This window comes from Lycorma delicatula, chromosome 13, assembly GCF_047948215.1.
Source record: "Lycorma delicatula isolate Av1 chromosome 13, ASM4794821v1, whole genome shotgun sequence".
Lineage (NCBI taxonomy): Eukaryota > Metazoa > Arthropoda > Insecta > Hemiptera > Fulgoridae > Lycorma > Lycorma delicatula.
The window spans coordinates 8,212,640-8,228,249 of NC_134467.1; the positions used below are offsets into that span (position 1 = coordinate 8,212,640).

Sequence of the window (15,610 nt, forward strand, 5' to 3'; positions counted from 1 at the left end):
AGCCGAATGTGTTTTGCGCTATTACTGTCAGCAAAGTTTACTGCCCTTTCTTTTTACTTCCTTGTACGTAAAGGAACTATTGTGATCGCGAAAAAATTTCGGTTTTCAGATTTCAACGGAAATATCCATTTTGACCATCCCTGAATCCATTTTGACTAGTTTCGGCGTGACGTCTTTATCTCGTATACTCAAAAACGATTAGCCGTAGGATGTTTAAATTTTGGATTTAGGACTGTTGTAACATCTAGTTGTGCACCTCCCCTTTTTATTACAATCGAGTGAATCAAAAGTGTCCAAAAGAGCTTAAAATCCGACATATTTAGATTTTGTACTTTTTCTCAACTGCAGTAATAAGCCCTCATCGAGAGATTTTCAACGATATGTCATACGTGGTAGTTATTTTCATCGGTTCCAGAGTTATAGCCAAATAAAATTTTATTAATTACATTAAATATTTGGATCTCACAAGGGGAAGGCACATCGATTCGAATCCGATTTCATCTGCTTTTTTGTAACTTTTTTAAAATTTAAATATATTGATTTATTAACAATTATTATCCTGTGATTGTAAAAAAAAATTACGATAAATAATCATTTTATAATCACAATAAAAAACAAAAAACTATGAAAAAATATCAGAAGTTAATAATGAAATATAATTTTATGTACTTTACATTTAAAAAAAAAATGTGTATATGTAATTTAATAGCGTTCAAGGAAGTCATGTGGTGTCCACATCAGATTTTTTATGGAGAGAACTGTGACTGGAATTACATAACTGGACCGGTTCCAAAACCGGTTGTTTTCACAAATTTAACAAGATCGTCGTTTATCGTCATGCAAGACGGCACTCCACCTTACTTACTACCGCGATACGCCAGTATCTGAACGACACGATTCCAGGACGATGGATCGGAAAAGGTGGGCGACGTGATCTTGTTCATCAAGTGGCCTCCAAGGTCACTAGATCTTATCGCTTACAATTTTTATCTGTGAAGGTACATAAAAGACGGCGTGTATGTACCATTTACGGCTGCTACTCTTTAAGATCTGCGAAATCGAATCGTTATAGTAGTTGAATTCAATAACCAGGGACCGGTTGATTCGTGTGCGGCAAGAAATGGTATACAGATTCTACGTTTGGCGCGTAAATAACGGTGCTCATGTTGAATGCATAAAATAAAACTTTGAACTTTCCTCTGTTTAGTGATGTATCATACGTGTCTCTATCTATTGTCGTTCATTAGAACTACATATTTAAAATCTGATACTTCTTTTTGAATAATTGTGTGTGTGTGTGTGTGTGTGTGTGTGTGTGTGTGTGTGTGTGTGTGTGTGTGTTTGATATATATATATATGCTGTTATGGCATCATTAACAAAATAAAACCTCTGTTGTCATTAAGAATCGTAGAATAACAGAAACTGGTGAATGAATATAAAATTATTATGTTAGATTTCATTTGATAAATTAAAAGGCAAAATAATATATCAAACGGGAATTTTAAAAAGAAACCAAAAATTTATGTAAAAGTTTAGTTTATCTACTAAAATAATAATAATAACTGGGTAAACCTAATTAAACAGTAAAAATATAAATTATTTTGCAATATAATTTACTTAATCGGTAAAACATTGTGCACTATATTGCACCTGAAAAATAATTATAAATGCTGTATGACCATGAAAATTACAATTAAATTTAAATTTTATTTAACAAACAAGTAAATAAATTTACTTGTTTGTTCTATATTAAATAATTTAATTATTTAAATAAGTAATTTAATGCGACTGTATAAATGTAGTGCGGCTTCTAAGGCCATTAGCCGTAATATAAGTTTATTTTACTGATGATATCTTTCTAGTCTATTTTAATTCCCGCATTCACGAATGCATTTGTAAATACCATATGCATAAACGCGCACCCGCACGCGCGCGAACTCAAGAAATACGTTTTACAAAGTTTAAAAATATTTTTCTAAATATCACTACGTTACATGCAAATGACCTTTTATGTATTTAGCCTAATTAAATCTTTTAATAAATATTTATATTAGACTAATATTACATTTAAAAAAGCCTACAAAGAATTGCAAAACTTTCTCTGCGCTGTTTTTTTTATGTTCAACACGATTTTAAAATGGGATAATACAATAAATTTAAGTTGTTATGCAAAATTTAATTTTATTAAAAATTGTAAATATTTTCTCTCTTAAAAACCTCTCCTGTAAAATTTAGAGATTCTCTGAATCGATTTTATTACTTGAACAATGTTCTCCCACGAAAATACTCTTTTATTAGCAGCGGCGGCTCGTAGCTAAGATTAGGGGGGGTGCTGCTCCAAAACGTTTTTTTCTGGGCCTTTTCAAAGCCACGGTTAAAGTTTTCTGTAAAATAAAAGAATCAAATAGAATAGCTGGAAGCAGAATAATAATCTAATTCTACACTTTATCATATTCAAGAATACCGTACACGGTTTTTAAGAACATTACGCTTAAAAACCTAATTCGGTTTAACCGAACAAATACTAAAATGTCGATACAGGTAATATTTTTTAGTATTATTAGATAATAATTTAATAAAATGTCCGCTTAAAAACATTATAGTCCAGCGTTGCTTAATTTAAATTTCTGTGTACACAGAAATAAATACGTAATAAGCTTTTACTAATTACCTTCTCTTTCGCCCTTCCTGGGTGTTTTTGAAGAGCCCTTGCTTTCCGCCATCTTCTGATCGCCACTGGAGAAACAACTAAACCCCTTTCGTATTCCTCCCACCGACTAAACTAGAAATGGGAACGAACAAAGGAGTACACACGCGGAGTAAAAAATACCTACCTTCCACCAACACGCCAGGGTCGGCATTGCGGAACCGACAGTGCTCCCTCTCTCTCTCTCTCACCCTCGCAGTCTCGGGTGCAGCTTCCTATATGCGCACGCGCACAACAACCAAACACCACGTAGCTGGAACTGTGAAGCGCACAGTTCCGTACAAAGATTTTTGTATTTTTTTCATAAAAATGGCTGCTGACATTGAGCTTAAGGATTATTTATATATTGTACAAGTATAAAAAAATAATTTAAAAAAAAATGGCTCATTATATTAAATGTTATCGACAATATCGAGTGAAAATACGGGATGTTGCAGTTCCGTATTGGCTATACGCGAACCGCCATTGTTTACTAGCGTATTAAATCCTAATGGAGTCTTTAACAAGATTTGGTGTGAATGAATGGAATTTGGCAAAAAAATTCCATTCGTGGAATTTTAAGTTCCATTCTTCAACGGAATTGAAGTTAAGTTCAAAAAAAGAAAACTTATACTAAGATGTAAATTTTTATTTTAAAACACAAAATGACGGACGTAGGGGGAAATTAAGCGAGATTGGGCATTGTCCACGCACATTTTTGTTTATTTTGATTTCCTGAATAAGTCGACACCTTCCTTGACACCTTTTTTTCTTTTTTTATTGAGCTTCCGAAACCACCGTAAGGTATTATTTCAGAGAATGATATGTATGAATGTAAATGAAGTGTAGTCGTGTACAGTCAAAGGTCGACCGTTCTTGAGGTGTGTGGTTAATTGAAACCCAACGACCAAAGAACACCGGTATTCACGATCTAGTATGTTCTTGTAGAACAAGAAGATTATAACGTAGTTTGCTTTTCATAAATTTGCCAAACGTTAATTAGAAATATTATTTGTAATTTTTGTGTGTTTTTTAATAATATTATTCTTAATTAATTTTGTTTTATTTTTTTTTATTTACAGAGTCGAGTAGTTACGAGACCAGTTTCAATATATGTGCACGAATTAAAAAATATAGTTTAAAAAAAACTACTCCAACATCTAGCCTTCTTCGCAGTGAAATTATTAAATTAAAGGTGGACATCTTACAGAGTCATGACTTGGACATGGTTAGGTTATGACGCTGGCGAAGATTCAGGGGGGCCGACGTTGTATTCCTACCCTAACAGAACGCCCGTCTCTGGAGATTTGCCTGCGATCACTGTTTATTTAATATTTATTACAATATTTTTAGCGTTCCTAATTATTTTTCCTGGAGTCAGAAAAGAGGTAAGTTCATATTATTCAAATTATATTTTTTTTGGTTAAAAATTAATTTGTAAAACGAAGAAAATTTATCTTCCACTCAAGCCCTTTCGGTTGAGTTATTTTGCAGCGCGTTTGAAAAGTAATTGTATACCTATATAAACACGATTATATGTTGACGAAAGTATTCCGTACCTTGTTAATTATGATTTCTGCTAGGTTTGGTAATCGTGTGTCGTGTTCAGTTTGCTCTTTCGCGAGCCAGTCAGGTCGGTGACCTTGAGACATGGCTGGCTCTTTTTTGTTCGTTGTGTGTTCGTCGCCTTTGAACGATTGAGATCGTATCTTTCCGTGCGCGTTTAGAACGCTGTTAACTTTAGAACTTCGAATATTTATCGTTGTATACGTCTTTCGTTAACATAGCGAGAACACACAATAAAAAAACCAGTATTCTGTTCTATTTCCTGATACGCCAGTTCCTAATAGAAATAGTGCGATAGCGTTAATCGAGTAATTTAGGGATCGATAAAGGATTACGAATGAAGAGATACTCGATGGAGAAAAACTGCAAAACATACGACTCAATTCCAAAAAATCAACGGTTTCGGACCGGAAGTAAAACATCGATGCTCCGAGTGCACACAAGACGGCTCGTAAGAAGCTTAGCCTCATTCCATATAAAGTGAAAACGGTTCAAAAGTTATCGTCACAGATAATGGAAAGCGAACTCAGCACTGTGAATAGTTTTAACAATCTCTAGCGGACAATTCTGAGGATATTTGGACTATTTTTTCCATAACGATGAGGTACAGTTCTACTTATCAGCGTTGGAACGCGCACAGAATTCACGTTTATGATCTTCAGAAAACGAATACGAAATTCTTCTAGATGAACAGAGAATTGGATGTGGATTTCAATATAAAAGAGAACAAATAGCTCGCCGGGCAGGTCTAGCGGTGAACTCGCCATCGGAAATCAGCTGATTTCGAAGTCGAGAGATGTAAGGTTCAAATCCTAGTAAATATTACCTTTATATTGATTTGAATATTAGATCGTGGTTACCGGTGTTCTTTGATGGCCGGGTTTCAATTAACCACATATCTGAGGAACGTAATTCTCAGTTTCAACAAGACGGCTCTACCGCTTGCACAACTAGGCAGTCCATGAAGTTACTGCAACAGGTTTTCGGAGGTTAAATCATTTCTAAGAAGTTGTCGCTACCTCGTTTCCCGAATTTGTGCCCGACAGATCTTTACTTTTTGTGATACGCACAAAGTAATGTTTATCGAGAAAACTTCCACAGCCTCCGTGAATTAATTTCGAACTGCTACTCATGGTTTCACCAAGAAATTCTTCATGATCAACTTGTCAGAGTCTTCGGCATCAAGAAAAAAAGCGTTTTGCTATACTAGTGTATTTACAAGTGTGAAGTTACTTTTTGGGTGCACTGTACTTTAAAAAAACAACAACTGTAGGTCGTTTCTCATGCACAGTTTACACACACAACTTAATGTACCTAACTATTTTTCATTTTGTTTAAATATAATTTGTTTTCTTTTATTTAATTCAATGATCTAACTAAAGCGCGATCGCATACCGTATTTAATTCGCGCGGGTGTGGCGGTACTAGCGGCGACGGTCGGCACTAACTAACGTAATTTAACAACTTACATAAAACAAATTTCGCTTGTACGGTCGTCAGACCGGTCTAGCCGCCAGGCTTAACGCACTAGGTACCGAGTCGACCGGGCGATCGAGTTCAACACCCGACCAGACCGAGTTACTTTTTAATACTTTAAATATTATTCATTTATTTAATTCTACCGCTCACCTTTGACGTCATAACATAGCAGATGTTAAGAGGACCCACCGGGTTGGTCTAGTGGATAATGCGTCTTCCCAAATCAGCTGATTTGGAAGTCGAGAGTTACAGCGTTCAAGTCCTAGTAAAGCCAGTTATTTTTACACGGATTTGAATACTAGATCGTGGATACCGGTGTTCTTTGGTGGTTGGGTTTCAATTAACCACACATCTCAGGAATTGTCGAACTGAGAATGTACAAAACTACACTTCATTTACACTCATACATATCATCTTCATTCATCCTCTGACGAATTATCTAAACGGTAGTTACCGGAGGCTAAACAGGAAAAAGAAAGAAAAAAAAAAGAAAGATGTTAAGAGGACTCTTTGGGGTGGGGTGTGATTTTGTAAATACTGTTTTTTTTTTAATCTTTAACAAATGCGTCTAAGAAAAAACAATCTTAATTAGGCAAAATCTTGAGATACTGAGGGTTACTTTACATTCTCACTTCCTTGACCTTTTATATTGAACATTTAATTACATTAGTGCCCCGTATATATTAAGTAAGCTGACCGAATTTGGTTAAAATCGGTCCAGTAGTTCTGGAGATATAAGGTGATTTAGAGGCCGACACCGAACATACACGTACATATGAACATCCTGAAGATTTCTATCCGGTTTTTTGGATTCCTTAGGTGTCAAAACGTCAAGATACGGTGAAAACCACATATGCTCAAATCGAATCGATTACAATATTTTCCCTTCTAGAGCTGTAGCTCTGCTATAGCGCTATCTAGACGGGAAAGTTATATTATCAAAGTTTTTTAATTTTTTCCCAATAGTAGGTGCATCCTTAAGAGGCAAATATCCTGAAAAATTCTGCAAAGGAGACAGTAAATTCGCGGTTGATAATATTTACATAATTAGTACAGGTAATTTGTCATCAAAATAAGGATTTTGATGACAAATTGTATTTGCAATTGTATTTGAAAATCCTTACCTACCGATTGATGTTTTTTCCATATGTTAGAGGTGATGATGGAAGCATAACTCCAGATTTTTAACATCCTCCTCCCATAGATTTTTGAAAAACTCAAAAAGTGTTTGAAATGCGTTTTTCTCTGAATCTATGCATTTTAGAGAAAAGTTTTTCAAACAAAAAATGTAGAGGACATTCTCCTCTATAATTAATGTCTTGAAGTTATGCCGTAAAATTTGAAATTGAAATAGTAGGTGGCGCTGAAGTTGTAAAAACGAGTTTTTTCGGTTTTTTCATCGAAAAAAATTGTTTTTCGTATGTATTCCATTTGGAAAAATTGTTAATCTCAAAAAAACAGACAACTTTTATTTAAACAATTTTCTTGTACGACTTAGCATTCCACAGTTATAGCGGTACAATGGCAACGCAGCGGTCCTATTGTTACTGTAGCCGGGGAGATCGGCATTGTTCAGCGACTAGACCGGTTTCGAACACGTCCCCGATTCACAACATTTTCACAAGCTACAGCTCCAAAACGGTAAGTCATACAAGAAAATTGTTTAAATAAAAGTCGTCTGTTTTTTTGAGATTAATAACTTTTCCAAATGCATTACAGACGAAAAACAATTTTTTCCGGTGAAAAAACCGAAAAAACTCATTTTTTACAACTTCAGCGCCACCTAGTATTTCAATTTCAAATTATACGTCATAACTTCAAAAACATTAATTGTAGAGGAGAATATCCTCTACATTTTTTGTTTGAAAAACTTTTCTCTAAAATGCATAGATTCAGAGAAAAACGCATTTAAAAACTTTTTGAATTTTTTCAAAAATCTAGGGAGGGGGATGTTAAAAATCTTGAGTTAAGCTTCCCTTATTACCCCTAACATATGGAAAAAACATCAATCGGTAAGGATTTTGAAATAAAAATATAAATTGACTGTACTATAATGCTCTTCTACATCCAGTAATAATAAATATGTGCTTTCTCAAGACAAGAGGAATCTATTGATTCGAATTTTTTATAGACTTCGGGATTACACTAACGGACCTATTTGAAAAAAAACTGTAGATCCGGTTAAAATTACCCTAACAATTTACGTTATGAAATCGGAAAAGACGTTCCTTATTTCACGAGAATAAATATTTACGATGTAAACAAGCCTATTATGTTTTAAATTAATTGATGTAAATTTTTAAATACATATGTAAACTGCAGGTGAACTAGAGGCTATTCTTTTGGTAGAAACAGCGATTAAAAGGTAATAGTGATTTTTAACTGTTCCATTACAGATTTGAATGTCTCTGGCCTATACGATCGTGCTGTATAAGTTTGTAAACGGAAAATAAAATGAGAGGAATTTATTTGTCAAATGTTTTTAACGCCGAACTTGTAACTAGCGTATTTCCTTAAGTAACACTCTGCAACATAAGATTAAACAGTATGATCTCTATTATGGGATTGATGTTAATATGAAAGTTTTTAATAAAGTGAAATGCTGTGATTTTGCTACGCGTTGCGATTTGACAGAGTATATACTCTATATCAAATGAGACCTGACGGTCGCACCGATTATCAGATTACGTTGTTTTATTAATGAATTTTTTAATATAAAAAATATTTTCCCACCTACGTATTTTAATTTGTTTGTAATTCGTTTATTTATTTACTAATGAAAAGATTTACTATCTACGGTAACAGAATAACTTCTTCAATCGGAGCAAGTTATACTTTATCGACCATAGACACCCCATCGTTTGATAAAAATACACATCTAAAATGTAAGCCTTAACTTCAAGATATACAGAATGTATCACGAAGTTCTCCCGGGATTTTTATAACCTATTCTTCTCAAGAAAATAATGGAAAAATTTCATATAAATAAATGTCATAAAATGGTTGTTTGCGAGTTTGTTTTTTTTTTGTTTTTTTTTTGTCTTCAGTCATTTGACGGGTTTGATGCAGCTCTCCAAGATTCCCTATCTAGTGCTAGTCGTTTCATTTCAGTATACCCTCTACATCCTACATCCCTAACAATTTGTTTTACATATTCCAAACGTGGCCTGCCTACACAATTTTTCCCTTCTACCTGTCTTTCCAATATTAAAGCGACTATTTCAGGATGCCTTAATATGTGGCCTATAAGTCTGTCTCTTCTTTTAACTATATTTTTCCAAACGCTTCTTTCTTCATCTATTTGCCGCAATACCTCTTCATTTGTCGCTTTATCCACCCGTCTGATTTTTAACATTCTCCTATAGCACCGCATTTCAAAAGCTTCTAATCTTTTCTTCTCAGATACTCCGATCGTCCGAGTTTCACTTCCATATAAAGCGACGCTCCAAACATACACTTTCAAAAATCTTTTCCTGACATTTAAATTAATTTTTGATGTAAACAAATTATATTTCTGACTGAAGGCTCGTTTCGCTTTTGCTATTCGACATTTTATATCGCTCCTGCTTCGTCCATCTTTAGTAATTCTACTTCCCAAATAACAAAATTCTTCTACCTCCGTAATCTTTTCTCCTCCTATTTTCACATTCAGCGGTCCATCTTTGTTATTTCTACTACATTTCATTACTTTTGTTTTCTTCTTGTTTATTTTCACGCGATAGTTCTTGCGTAGGACTTTATCTATGCCGTTCGTTGTTTCTTCTAAATCCTTTTTACTCTCGGCTAGAATTACTATATCATCGGCAAATCGTAGCATCTTTATCTTTTCACCTTGTACTGTTACTCCGAATCTAAATTGTTGTTTAACATCATTAACCGCTAGATCCATGTAAAGATTAAAAAGTAATGGAGATAGGGAACATCCTTGTCGGACTCCCTTTCTTATTACGGCTTCTTTCTTATGTTCTTCAATTATTACTGTTGCTGTTTGGTTCCTTTACATGTTAGCAATTGTTCCTCTGTGTTAATGTTTGCGAGTTAAGGCTAGTGAAAGATTTCGCTCGGATTTCAGCTACCCCGGTGAAATGAGATCGTACTGAAATTTTTACGACGTTAATTACGAGGTAAAATAAGTAACTTCTTATGGTTTTTAACCTGAAAAATCGAATAAAATAGGTCCTATTAACGTCTCCCGAATAGCGTTTGAGAAATCCGGGGTGTAAACCAATAAATTGGGATAGAGAATCCTGTTTTTTTAACGTTTGACGTACAATAACTTTGTTAAATGGGTAAAAAACGCGTAAAATTTATAAACAAAATCTCTAGAGAATTTAATCCTGTACAAAATTGTTTAATATAACTCGGATAAAACAAAGAAAGGTTAGAAAGATTCGAATTTTTCTAACAAAAGTTTTGGCAGGAGGTTAAGTAAACAATGTCCGCTGCGATGTTTCTTATGAACGCTACCGGGCACGGAGAGTGTAGTTAAATGAACCTAGCGGGAGAGAGCAGCACTGTCAACCCGCTTGCCTAGAAGATTTTTTTTTTTGGTATCTTTTTGTATGTAAATTTAACTGTTAAATATGACTGAGAATAATGATTTAGGTATTTCAATATTCCGGGTGTCTTTAAGAAAAACTTTATTTTTCCTTTGTATAATTTAAATATGATTTTATGTTATTAACAAAACGGTTATGTTTAAATAAAAATTTAACGACTATAATAAATTAAATTATAAAAATTATTTTCTAGCTTGTATTTAAATATACAAAAGAAGTCTATTTATAAATATGCACAAATAATAATAAAAAATAAAAATAATTACATTCAGGAGTTTATTAGTAGATCCGGCATGTACAAGCACACGAACGCGCGCGTGCGCGCACTCAGCTCTTCATGCATTCGATTTTTAATGGGGAAAACCCATTCGTATTTTAAACACATAAACGTTAACTGTCATTAACACTTGCCATTCTTGTCACACGGCATATAATAATAACAACAAGGTCATCTCTTATTATATTATCTACAGAAAAATTTACTTAATTCTAACTTTGACAATTTGTTTCCCCCCTCCCACAGTTATAGGTCTATTATTGCTACAGCATGATAGATTTTTTTTTTTCAAATTTTCTTAAGTAAAGTTTTCTCTAAATCTAACAGCTCTCCCGATAAAGGCCAAAACAAGAACGTAGAAAATTTTCAAAATGTATGTTGTTTAAGGTTACATAATAATTTATAATTATAATTTAGGATTTATAATTTGGAAAAGTGTAGATGTTATCTGATAAAATGTTATGTATAAAATACAAAAAAAGAATTATTAAACCGAAGGGAAATAGAGCAAAAAAAATTTATATATCAACTGTAAGGGATGGGGCTGATTTTTGCAGAAAAAAATCGGGTGAGTTATGTCGGGACACACGGACGTTGGTTTAATGTAAAACGTTATATAACTTGGATGAAGTTCCTCCCAGCTATAGACCGACCAAGAGTTAAATGGGAGAGTTAAACTTACATCGTATTTTTTTTTAACAAAACTGAAAGTCTCCGATGGAAAATTTTGGTTCCTTCATTTGACCAACTCTACGGATAATTGCTGATCTGTATATCAGCGAGTCACTTTTGGGGTATCTAACTGAAATAAAAACGAGACATCGGCAGCTTGATAAAATTAATTTTAACACAAAACAGACACTAAACGGTACATGATATTTATTTCGACTAATATTCGACGACAGTTTTGTTCAACATCGGTCTGTGATATGAGAAGTAAGAGACATAAGACGTAATAAGCAGCGGTAGATGTACACGTGCCGTCGGCGTCGTTCACCGAGCGCGCCGTGCCAGCTTTGCGACGCTACCGAAACAGTCTCGCTCGCTCGGCACCGGACATCCGGGTACTCGTGCGCGGCCCATAACCTCCCCTTTCCAACGATATGCGTAATTTATATTTCCGGCTGGCTTTTGCGCGGGCTAAGGCTGACATATCGATTATTTATACTTTTTACACGTTTACTTTAATTTTTTAGAAATAAATATCGACCAAAATACACTTATTATTTAAATCGATCTATTTCGACAAACTCTAAACACGACTACACGAATCACCGCGCTATCACGTCTAAGTCGTGAGCTATACTGCCTGGAAAAGTTGAGAGCGCCAGTTTTGGCCGATCTGCACTGTGTCTCCTACCCACCGACCCGTTCGCCCGTGACGCAAACTCAAAGTCCTTTCGGCGAGCTGACCGTGTAAGTTGTAAAATGACACCGCATGAGATTAATAGTTAGGCAGTTATTAAGGCAGGACGATATACACCTTTTCGATACGCTACAAATTTCTCTTCTGGTACCCATTTGTTTCGGCGCGGTTTTAAAGATGTTTCACGTCAAAAAATGTTTAATTATTTATATACGCATTATAGATAAAAATTTTGCAAAGTAATGTTTTTTTTTTTAAATGTCTGTAGAAAATCGAGATTGATTTTTCGGTATATGTCCCATCCCCTGGACGTATTAAAAAAAATATATATATTTTCAGTGGCTCATGTATAGAAATATTTGAGCCAACTTTGAAGAAAATCGGTTTCGTCAATCTTGAGATATAAGGTCAAAGGAGTGCGACACATATCCACACATACATTTGCTTTTTTTTTGGTCTAGCTGTACCAGTTCTCCCTAAAACGGATTGATTTGCAAAAATCCCGATTACTCGTTTTTGGCACGATCACCATATTTACCCGTCATACATAGCTATATTCGTCAGAAATAAAAAGTTTTTAAATTTCCGGAAGATGTATGTACTGATGTTGACCTATATTCCTTAAACATCTATGGACCGACTTAATATAAATTCTTCGAAAATGGCCCAAAGAATATCTATATACGGGACATTATTAGCATTAATTTTCGGATAAAATCAAAAAAGAAGAGGGTTATTTTCACCATTTTAACTGCAGAGTGATTCAGAAAATGTATATATACTTTGAATTTTCATAGAGAATTTATTTTCCTGGCTACAAGGTTAAATTTCTAGGAAAAGTAATGCTACAGTCCAAAATGTTGCTGGAATTGTAAGAAGAGTGGGGCTTGTCGTATGCCAAACATGTGAAACTTTTTTTCAGATCTAACCATTGTCGTATTGAGTAAATTTGAAGTTTTTTTTTAAATTTAAGGTGGAAATATTTTTTATCCCCTACTTAGCACCGGTGAATTCTACCTCCGCCTTCCGGCGTGCCGAAAGAGATTTCTTTATTTTGTATTTCTTTCAGAATTTCATCCGATAAGAAATTTTAAACAGTAATGTTGGAATTAATGGCCCAAACACTAATAAAATCAGCCTTTTCAATAATAAATAATAATAATCAGCCTTTTCACAATAACAAATTATTACAAAAATTATATAACTTTTGTTTCAGCAAGATGGGGCGAATTTTAACCGAAACACTTTTAGATCATTGGATAAGTCATAGTGGAGCTGTAGAATGGTCTGCCACGTCTCCAGATTTGTCTGCCTAGATTATTATTTTTGGGGTTACGTAAAACAAATCGTATACAAAACAAAATTGTTAACATTAACCGCTTGAAAGGGCGTATAATTTACGAATAACACCAAACATGATAGAACAAGTTATAAACGGATATTACTTAAGGTTTGCGCGATGCCAAACTGTAGCAAACTGAAGCATTTTGGACATTTTTGTAGAACGGTATGCTTTCAAAATTTATTGTATTAAGTAATTTAGAACTAAATTTTAAAATTAACTATTGCGATAATTAAATTAATTCTAAAGCAAAAGGATATCACAGGATTTTTTAAGGATATCGCAGCTGCAAACGGAATCTGTCGTGCGTTTCCCACACACGAAGAAAACGGTAGACGACAGTGAATTTAACTTGTCATCGTTCGATGAAACATCTTCAAATACTTAAAGAATACTCTGAAAAGAAATTTCAACGATTTACTGTCATCGAGCCGATGTTCTCTTTTGGATATCGATCGTTTTCCTTGCCGAATAAATATAATATAAGAAATGGTTAGCAACATTGTAGAGATTGTTCAAGTAAGATCTAAAGAAATGGTGCTAGAAATTATATGGATCTTCAGAATGACATTATGCTAAATTTCAGATGAGATCTTCTGGAATTTATTGGACAGAAAAAGGTGTTCATTCTTTAAAACAGTTGCGTACTAGATAAATCATTTTTCGATTCCGCATATCTTTGCAAATCATCGTTTTCGATCGTGAATATTATAAAATCAAAATATAGATCCCGCCTCGTTGATAAACATCTTGATGATAATTTACGAACAGGAATTATTCTGTCCTAATATGAAACACTTTCCGGTGAAATGCAGTGTCTACGTCGCAGTGCCTTTCAGAATATCTTTTATAATTTTTTTACTTCCTCGTACGAAATTAAGAAAGTATTGTGATAGCGAAAAATTTCGGTTTTCAGATTTCAACGAAAATATCCATTTTGACCATCCCTGAATCCATTTTGACTAGTTTCGGCGTGACGTCTGTACGTACGTATGTATCTCGTATAATTCAAAAACGATTATACGGTAGGATGTTGAAATTTTGGATTTAGGACTGTTGTAACATCTAATTGTGCACCTTCCCTTTTCATTACAATCGACTGCACCAAAAGTCTCCAAAAAAGCCTAAGAAAAGACTTTTTCTTAACTGCAATAGTAAGCCCTCGTTGAAAGATTTTCAACGATATATTATATGTGGTACTTATTTTCATCGATTTCAGAGTTATAGCCAAATAAAATTTTAATTAATGAAATATTTGGATCTTAGGGGAAGGCACATCGATACAAATCAGACTTCATCTCCTTTTTTTTAACTTTTTTTTTTAATTTAAATATATTGATTTATTAATAATTATTAATCTCCGATTGTAAAAAAAATTACAATAAATAGTAATTAAATAATAACAATAAAAAAAAAAAATATTCAGAAGTTATTAATGAAATAAAATTTTGTATACTTTTCATTTAAAAAAAATTGTATATGTAATTTAATAGGCGTTCAAGGAAATCATGTGGTGTCCACATCAGATTTTTTTTTATATATAATATAAAGTTATATTTTAATAATACATACACAAAAAGTATTTATTTATATCTACAATTTTAATTATTAAAATACATAAAAATTACTGTTTAAACTCTTATGTTAAATTAATACGTACAAAGTTTACATTATATAATAAAATTTCTAAAAATATCAATATTAAAGTCGGTAAGATTTTTTATATTGGATTTCTTTGACCGATGCCTCATAATTAGGACAGTATGATATTCCTGTTCGTAAACAATAATTAAGGTACTTATCAGTGAAAAAGTAGCTGGTCCCCGACGTCCTCCCTATTGTATAATGCACTCTAGGGTACAAAAATATGGGAACCCCTGTCCTAGGTATATAATTTAAAAATAAGGCTACAAATTTCGTTTTACCTTGTATAATAACTACTATTAATTATTAAATATGAAACCAAAATTAATAAAAAGTAATTTCATTATATCGTTACAAAGGTAAATTTTTATACAATAATTTTTTCTATTTTATTTTTTTTTTGCAGAGGTTGGCAACATTTACGACTGTTACGCTTAGTTTATTCGTTGGATCTGTTATAATGGGTAAGCATCCAATGTTTTTTTTTTTTTGTAATTACTTATTAAAATAATCCATAATATTTTAATTATTTCTACATTTTGTTAATATTTTTTTTTTTTCTTTTACGTATAAATAAGATTTACGATTATTCACGGTTAGACATAAGATTTAAATTTATTATCGTAAAATAATTTAATTTGCAATATATCTAACCGATAACCATCGTTCACGGTTGTTCTGTTGGTTGTT

At 33.3% G+C, this 15,610-nt stretch overlaps 1 protein-coding gene across 2 annotated transcripts in view; it reads left to right on the plus strand.

Moving 5' to 3' along the window:
- mol (dual oxidase maturation factor 1 mol) overlaps nucleotides 1-15,610 on the plus strand; it is a 205,997-nt gene that overhangs the window by 114,734 nt on the left and 75,653 nt on the right. For both annotated transcript variants that reach the window (XM_075381810.1, XM_075381811.1), the window contains exons 2-3: nucleotides 3,770-4,075; nucleotides 15,327-15,384. In XM_075381810.1, coding sequence (XP_075237925.1) covers nucleotides 3,902-4,075; nucleotides 15,327-15,384 — 232 coding nt within the window. In that variant the 5' untranslated portion in view covers nucleotides 3,770-3,901. The remainder of the gene's footprint in view (nucleotides 1-3,769; nucleotides 4,076-15,326; nucleotides 15,385-15,610) is intronic.